The sequence below is a fragment of the Podarcis bocagei genome (assembly GCF_964188305.1).
Source record: "Podarcis bocagei genome assembly, chromosome: 14".
In the NCBI taxonomy this organism is placed as follows: Eukaryota; Metazoa; Chordata; class Lepidosauria; order Squamata; family Lacertidae; genus Podarcis; species Podarcis bocagei.
Window position 1 is genome coordinate 26775965 of NC_138139.1, and position 8791 is coordinate 26784755.

Here is an 8791-nt window from a genome sequence, read left to right on the forward strand (position 1 = left end):
GGGAAGGGGGTGGGCAAGGAATATGACTGCGGTCCTATTGAAAGTCCCATTGAAATTACTGGGGCTTGCCTCTGATTAAGCATGTGCACAATCAGGCTGTTTGATGGGCTACAATTATGAGGCTTAGAAACTTTTACAGCTGGGCTTTGCTCTCCACACCCCCGAGCCACTGCCCCTCTTTCCATCCTGCTTGAGGAAGACGCCTGTGGCATCCAAAAACTTGCACACCCCTACACAAACAGAAATTTGGATAAGGAAAGACTGTGTACATCTCCAGTGGAATTGGGGGGGGGGTACAGCAGTGAGATGCTGTGTTTGATGGGTTGCCTGTCTCGATGGGGAAAGTTCTTTCCTATCTACTTGAAGAATGGAGGCTAGTCAAATCAAGCAAAAAACCTGCTGTTTTGCAAGCCTTATACTGCACACCTTGGAAAACGAGAGAAAGGTTTCTTTAAAGGAACTCCAGCTGAATAATGTACAGAATGTGTTAACAATTTACAGATCTGCATTAAGCTAAAGCCACAGCAGAACTTTTCATTAACCAAAACAGCAGCAGGAGCAAAGTTTGAGGGAGCTGCAAATCAGTTTGATCTGGAAAGCAGGGCTCCCATTTGGCCACATTTAACACTCTTTAATAATCCTGAGGCAGCAGAAAGAGAAGCCAAAGAGCTCCTGGACAGTTCATATATGTGTGCAAGGGGGAATGTCAACAGGTACAACTCATCTCTGCCCTGAAATCCCCTCTACTATAGACACACGTCTTCCTATATACATAAAAATGTAAGGCTGTTGTCATGCTGCAGTACACATGGCTGCTAATAGGTGGCCACACCACCAGCAGTATGATGGCAGGCAGGCAGGCAGGCAAGCAAGCAGGTAGCAGGTGGTCCAGGTGAGCTGTTTAATAGAGGGATGAGGTGCTTCAAAGAGACATTTGGCAATCACCTCTCTGAAGTCTGCACACACTCACACACACGCTAAATGCAACTGCAGCAAAGTTTTAACAGGGGAGAGGAGGTATTTCATTTGATAATTTAAACATCATTCGTTTGAGAATCATTTGAAAATTTGCTCTTTATTACTCTAAAGGCAAGAGCATCAGATATGAGAGCTGAAATAAAGGACTTCTTCAAGCAGTACATAGTTAACCTACGGAACTCGCTCTCACAGGAGGCAGTGATGGCCAGCAATGTAGATGGCTTTAAAAGACAAATTCATGGACCTATTAATTGCTACAAGCTGCAAAGGCTGTGCTCTGGCATTCTTCCTGAATATCAGCTGCTGGAAACCTCAGGAGCTCTTGTGCTCGGGTCTTGCTTGTGGGTTTCCCAAAGGCGTCTGGTTGGCTACTGTGAGAACAGGATGCTGGACTAGATGGGCCATTGGCCTGATCCAGCAGGCTCTAAAGAACACACTGTTATCCACTCCCTTGTCTCTTCTTCCCGGGGGTTCCCTGACTCCATTTCCAACACTGTCCAAAGGGGTAGGGGCTTCCTAGCATGCCTAGACGTAAGCCCCTGATCCTATACAGTAGGGGCTGCCACCCCTGCTTGCTCCACTCGCTAGTCCCTTTCCCAACCCCATTTCCCCCACAGCTCACCAAACCCTGCCCCCTTTGCACCTGACCGAATCCACCTCTCTTTGCACCTCACCCAGTCCCTCCCCTCCCTGCTTGGCCCAAGCCTCAAGCCCTTTCAAAAGAGGGGGAAAGTGCTTCAGAAAGCAGTTTGCCAGACAGCTGTTTTCACATGAAATTAAGGTTGCAAACTTCTTTCACCACTCCTGCTCCTTTGAGCAACAGTCTGGCATGGTAGAAATTAACAAACAATACTGTAGTGGGGGTTTTTCACAGCACAGAGATAGCTTATTGGGGGGGCGGAGCCACTACCTGAACTGTATGTCAGCTGCAGGAATTGTTTAATAATAAGAATCAGTTGCTCTTTACAGTTTGATGGGTCAGTGCGTCTGGCTGTTAACCACAAGGCTGGTGGTTCGAGCCCAGGGATGGCTCCCAGCTATGAGCAATATTCCTGCATTGCAGGGGCTTGAACTAGATGACCCTCAGGTTCCCTTCCCATTCTACAATTCTATGATTGTATGAAAGAATCGTTCAACCAAATATTAAGTGACACTTTATTACATTCTCTGGATTTTTAATACAGCTGTTTCAAAACTAATCCAGTGAGAGAGCAGGAAAAAAGGAACGGAAGAGTGTTCCCTTTTCATCCGTTGGCAAAGCAAATACTTTCCAGGCCGCTCATGCCAGTGAGCCCAGCCGTGTGCTCTATGCTGCATGGATTTTGGAACAAAGGTGTCACAAATGACACTCCACTGGCCAGCCACCTGAGGTTTTCAGAAGCAGCCATGGCTACCTTCTGCCCATTCCATCCTGGCCAGAAAGTCTACACTACTTTAGGAATTGTCTTCCGCAGAAGGTGCCCTCCAGAAATCTTGGGACTGCAACTCCCATCAGCCTGAAAACATCACGGAGGGTACCCATCACACAAAAAGCTGCTCTATTCTGCTTTCCAACTTAACTCAACTAGCAGCTGCAGTAGTTGCAACTCTGCCTCTATGAAAGTCTCGTAGAAAACCAGGGGAAGATTTGGGCTAAGTCACCAGCCAGCTTGCCTGCACCTGCCCTGTCTCAGGAGCACAGGAATTTGCCTGGTACAATCCATTGGTCTATCTAGCTTAGCACTGTCCATACTGACCAGCCGGGTTTCAGCCAGGGGACATACCCAGCCCTTTCTGAAAGTATCAGGAAAGCAGCTGCCTGGCTACCACCAACCTGCTGACTTTCCCCTAAGGCTCATTGCAGCGGTTCTTCAGAGTTACTCGCCTGGGAAGGCTCTTCACTCATCTTTGGTGAGATGTCTCACAGCAGCCCCCGAGACAGTTTTGCCAGGCAGGGGCGAGAAGTTCCCTAGGAAAACAACTTTTGAGGGATGTGGGGAGGGCGAACGCGATCATAACCCTGGACAAAGACTGAATGGGAAAGGGTGGCGGGCGGTGAACACCAATGCCATCTTGCAAACAAGACAGCTGGCTAATGTGGGTGTGATTTTCTCTCGTTGCCAATAGATCCTTTATCTGTTGGACAGCCGGGAAGACCCCGTTCCAAAGCCCGCTTGGAGAGCATGGCGGTCTTTGTTTGTTGATCCCCCACCCCCCGCGCAAATCTCATTGAACGCTGGAAACGTCGCCATGGAAGTACCTGAAACTCCCCTCTCCACCTCGCATTTTTTGCAAGGCTTTCTTTAACACCCCCCACCCCAGTATGCAGGACGGGTGTGTGTGTTTTTGGAGGGGGTGGGGGGCATTTTCGAAAAACCAAGGCCATCGCAAAGAGGGCACCATCCGATCTCCAGAGAAAGGTCCGTTTGCGCATTTCCCCGCCGCGAGCGTCCCGCTTCCACGACGCCTCGTAAGCCAGCAAACAAACCCACCCCGCGTGGGGCGCGGGCAGCTCCGGCCACGCCAGCCCGGCGACCAGTCGCAAAAGGCGAGGCCGCCCGGGGATTCTGCGCGCGGATTGCACGTACAAACGCGCACACACCTGTTTGCGCTTGTCACCCCGCCGAGCAACGGGACGGCCGGAGCCCCGCGGCGCGCACCCTCCCCCCTCGCCAGGGCCACCACCACGTTGCCCATTGTGGACGCGCCAGCGAAGATTGGAGGCTGCGATGGAACCACGGAGCGGCGAGCCTGACCTCTCCACGTATACACACAACCCATTATTTGCGCGTTTCTTTTAGCGTGGCCCCAGGCCGAGGGGTCCCGCGCGCCCTGCCCAGCTCCCGCTCTGCGCTCCACCGCGCCCGGTTCTTTGCACCGACCGACTAGCAAGGCTGGAGGGGGGGTAGGAAATACAACCACAAATCCCCATCCCACGAAGAAAAAAGAGCGCCCGCCCAGCCACGCCAAGCGCCCTCAGCCCCCCCCCTCCCCGGACCCCTCTCCTGGGTTTGGGTCTTTACCTTCCACGGTCAAGGTCAAGGCAAGAATCGCGAGGCCAAACAATCCCTCTAGCGCCATGTAAGCCCTTCGGAGCTCCGGGTGTGCGAAAGGGGGCGCCGGGAGGAAGAGGTGGCGGCGAGCGGGCGAGCGAGCGAGGCAGCAACCCCGGCGGCCGGAGTCTGCTCCGCGGCTCGCCTGTTGGGTCTGGCGCGCGAGGGTTAGACGCGCGCGCGAGCGAAGGGCTGCTGCCGCTGCTGCCTCCCCTCCTCCATCGCCATCTTGTGTGAATGCAAAAAAAAAGGGGGGGGGAAAGAGGTGACTCTGGGAGTTGCAAGGCACACACGCGTAACCACGCGCGCCCGGCCCGAGCCGAGTCCCCCTTTCGGTGCCCGAGGGAGACGCCCCGGGCGCCACCTCCCGCCGGCCGCTCCCCCTGGACTGCCCCTCGCGCGCGCGCGCCCCCTTGGCTGTCTCTTCTAGGCTGCTGAGCCCAGACAGATGGGTCTCTCTCTCTCTCTCTCCCTCCTGGGAAGGGGAAGGGGGTGGTCTCTCTGCCAGCGCAAAACGGACGGAGAAGGCAAAAGGGAACCTTGCTTTTTCCCCTGCTTTTGCTGGCCGAGCGAGAGAGGAGGAATGAATCTCTCTCTCCTCGCCCCGTCCTTGCTTTCTTTTTGCACCCAGAGATAAAAACCATGCATGGCATTCAGAAAGGAGAGAGAGAAAAGTTTTTCTCCCTCTCTCAGAGCACTAGAACACATAAGCTGCATGTTGGAAGAGTCGCGACAGGGACAAGAACTTTACGCAGCGCGTGGTTAACCTCTGGAACTCGCTCCCGCAAGAGGCAAGGGATGGTCATCAACTTGGTAGTCTTTAACAGAGGATTGAACAAATCCATGGAGGACGAAGCTACCAGTGGCTTCCACCCGCGATGACTGTCGTCTGCCCCCACAGTCAGAGGCAGCAAGGCTTCAACTCTGAATCTCAGGGTTGTGGGTTTGAGCTCCACACTGAGTGAAAGATCCCTGCATTGCAGGGGGTTGGACTAGATGACCCTCGGGGTACCTCCCAACTCTACAGCTCTATGATTCCGAATACCAGTTGCTGGAAGCCACGGGAGGGGAGGGGTCTGTTAGGTTTGAGTCCTGCTTGACAGTTTCCCAGTCAAGCATGTGTTTGGCCACTGTGAGAACAGCATGCTGGACTGGATAGGCCATTGGCCTGATCCAATGGGCTCTTATGTTCTTACATAGCACAGTGATATATGGACCATATAACTGCAGAGCTGGAATGGATCCTAAAGGTCATCTTATCTAACCCTCTGCAATGCAGGAATCACAAGTATATGAAAAGAGTGTAGGGCCCTAGGAAGTCTGCTGGACACCCAGACTTCTGATTCTGCCATAGCCTCCTCACATGCTTCCAAGCCTATTGGCACAGGCTTCACAAGAAGTGCACCTTTAAATTCACACCAGGTCAGGGAGAGAAGCGTTTTGAAGCTGATAACTGCATAGTTCTGTGCCTTGTGTAAATGTCTACTCAGTGTGGAATCTATACAGCTCAGCAGGACTCCATTGGTTGCTAATTGGTACTTGGTAAGTTTTAACAGCCTATTGGAAAATGGAGGAGGGGAACAGACAAGTGTTCTGAGTGAAGAAGATGCCTGTGTGATCTGAAAGCCTGCCACCTTGCCAACACAACTGGACCTATGGCGAGGAAGGGAGAGAATACAGTGAACCATCACTGACCCTAACTGCAAGCAAGCAAACACACACGCACACAGGTAGAACCAGTCCTGTCTGAAATAGTAGGGAAGTGTTATTGCGTGAGGAAGATGCATGTGTGGTCTGAAAGCTTGTTACTCTGCCAACCCAACTGGGTCCATTGGGCACACATACACATGTGAAGAAGGTGCAACTAGCCGTTTCTGAAATATGTAGCAGAAAAGTTCTCTTGGATGAAGAAGATGTCTGTGTGATCTGACAGCTTGCTACCCTACCAACCCAACTGGGTCCGATGGGCAGGGGTGTGCGGGTGTGAGTGTGAGTGTCTGAAGTAAATCACCAAAGACTCTGTCTGCTAGCAAACACACACACACACACACACACACCAAGCAGCAGCCACAAGTCTTGTCTGGATCAGCCGTGCCAAAGAGCAGCAGCTGGCTGCATTTAATAGGCATAATGTAAGTGAACAACAAAATATGCAATTTGCTCAACAACTCAAGAGATATCAGGGCAATTCTGTACAGCGAAAAGGGAGGGGAAGCAGCCCTTTAGATGCTCATGCCCTCCGGGAGCTTATGTATAATAAGTTCATTTCATTATGCTGGCTCTCATAAATATTTATTGCATGCACAACCACCTCTCATTGCTCTTCTGAGGATGGGTGGTGGATGCACTATTCTTAGGCATGGAGGTTTCCTCCTCCCTCTGCCGCCACCGCCCAGCCCCCTCTCAGTCTGGCCTCCCTGCAAGCTGTGCAGAGAAGTCTGTTTGGACAAGAGGCTTTGGGGGAGTGAGAGGGTAAGGGTGGCAGCAAAAACTGGAGAAGGCAAGAGACAGATTCCGTTCCAGAAAGGGTCCTAGCTCAGCAACAGAGCACCTGAAGGCCCCAGGTCCAGTTCCCAGATTCTCTAGGTGGGGTGGGGGTGGGGCTCCCGTCTGAAACCCCAGAGAGCAGGCTCCCAGTCAGTGTCAACAATACTGAGCTAGATGGGCCAACAGTCTGACCAGGATAAGGCAGCTTCCTAGACCCCTATTTAAATCTGTCCTTTATTAAGAACCATGAGGAATGGAGTGTTATGTTTAAAGGAATGGCCAAAGCTAAGGTAGTAATTGTATATTCTTATTTGGCAACAGCCATAGGACAGGGGCAGAGCTTTGAATCCAGAAGATCACAGGTTCAAACCCCAGAAGCATCTCCAGGTAGGGCTGCGACCTTCCTCTGCCTGAAACCCTGCAGAGCTACTGCCAGTCAGTGCAGGCAATACTGATGTAGATGAACTCATGGTCTGACGCAGCTTCCTGTGTAGGACTCCTGATGGATAGCTCTGTCAGTGGAGCATGAGATGCTTAATCTCAGGGCCATGGGTTCAAGCCCCACGCTGGGCAAAAGATTCCTGCATTGCATCAGGTCTTCCAACTCTACGATTGTATGCTTCTATGATTCCTATGCACCTGACTCTTAAAGCGAAGGTTCAGTCTGCTTTGCGTGCAGAAAGTTCCAACTGCTTTGCGTTCATCTGATTTGTGTGCAGAAAGTTCCAAGTTCAATCCCCAGAATCTCTGAGTAGGGTTGCGAAAATGTATCCTGCAGGGGAGTTCCTGAAGAGCTGCTGCCAGTTAGTGTCAACAATACTGGGGTAGGTCTGACTTGATAGAAAGCAGCTATGATATGAAGGGTGGCTTGCACTTTGGGCCAGTGGTGGTGGTGAATTCTGATTTCTTTATGACAACCCCATAACCATGCCCCTTCTACAACTGTAGTACAAAATGAAATTTTGACCAGTGAAGACATCATGGTTTCAATACCAAGCCCACCCTCTGTCTTCTTCTTCTTCTTCTTCTTCTTCTTCTTCTTCTTCTTCTTCTTCTTCCCTCCCTCTCACACACTTTGCTTAACATCCAGCCTGATGATGAAGAGTTCTGCCAGACTCAAAAGCTTGCTCACTACTTTGCGGCGTTTTGATTTTCTGGTAGTTCTGAAAAACAAAAGGGGCAGTTTTAACCTTTAGCCGTGCATGTAAATAATGCAACCTCCCCTTCTTCTGCTTTGCTTATTGGGTAGGTTTCTCTTTGTGAAAATCTCACTTATTTGGCATGCAAAGGATTGGCAAATAGCGGTGAAGTAGATTAAACAAGGGGTGGCGATTCGTCCCTGCTTCCCTATGCCACTGCCCTCAGCTTCCCCAAAGCAAACAAAGAATTCACTACATAGGAAGCTGCCTTATGTTGAGTCTGACCATTGCCCCATTTAACTCAGTATTGTCTGCACTGACTGGCAGCAGCCCTCCAGGATTTCAGGCAGAGGTCTCTCCAGAAGTCTCTGGAGATTTAACCTGGGACCTTCTTCATGCACAGCAAAATCTCTGCCATAGAGCTGAGCCACCCTTGAATGGCCTGGAATGCCCTTGAATGCCTGGTGCTCTCTGCTCCCATGGAGTATACAATTTTAAATGTCTTTCCTTTTGCCTGTCCACAATTCTGCCTCATGATTCTGGGTTCTAGGGCTACAGCAGAGTTTTTTCTCCTATCCATCCAACTCTGTAGTGTATACTCTGACTGGCAGCAGCTGTATAGGGTTTCAGACAAGGAGCCATATACCAAGAGCCAAGCAGGTGCTGTGTCATGTATGACCCTTCCCTGAAATGTTGTAACCTTTTCTCCTAGGGAAAGTGCTTTTACCCCTCTCCCTCCCCAACAATTTTGCTTGCCCCTTTCTGCCACCCCCAGTGAAGATGCACAGCACCCACAGCTATTTGTGTTATTTTGGCACCTGAGTCAGAAAACCCCACAAGCACCTCTTTCTTGGGGAGTAAAAAAATAAAATACAAAATAAAATAATAAAATAAAATACAACTATAATACTCAGGTTAAATAGCTAACCGTTGGGTGCCCTATCACAGGGGTCAGCAAACCTTTTCATCAGGGGGCAGGGTCCACTGTCCCTCAGACCTTGTGGGGGGCTGGACTATATTGGGGGGGCAGAATGAACGAATTCCTATGTCCCACAAATAATTTCATTGTAATTAATTGTTAATTTCATTGTACACATGTTGTACATTAACGATAAAGGTATTATTATCATCATCATCATCATCATCATTACTATT

At 50.6% G+C, this 8791-nt stretch overlaps 1 protein-coding gene across 2 annotated transcripts in view; it reads right to left on the minus strand.

Annotated features, from left to right (window-relative positions):
• IGDCC4 (immunoglobulin superfamily DCC subclass member 4) overlaps positions 1-4240 on the minus strand; it is an 81004-nt gene extending 76764 nt beyond the window's left edge. Inside the window, exon 1 of one of the 2 annotated variants that reach the window (XM_081171040.1) lies at positions 3981-4240. In XM_081171040.1, the coding sequence (XP_081027166.1) occupies positions 3981-4038 (58 nt within the window). In that variant the 5' untranslated portion in view covers positions 4039-4240. The remainder of the gene's footprint in view (positions 1-3980) is intronic. The other variant, XM_081171039.1, reaches the window with a different exon arrangement.
• Between the last annotated feature and the right edge of the window lie 4551 nt (positions 4241-8791).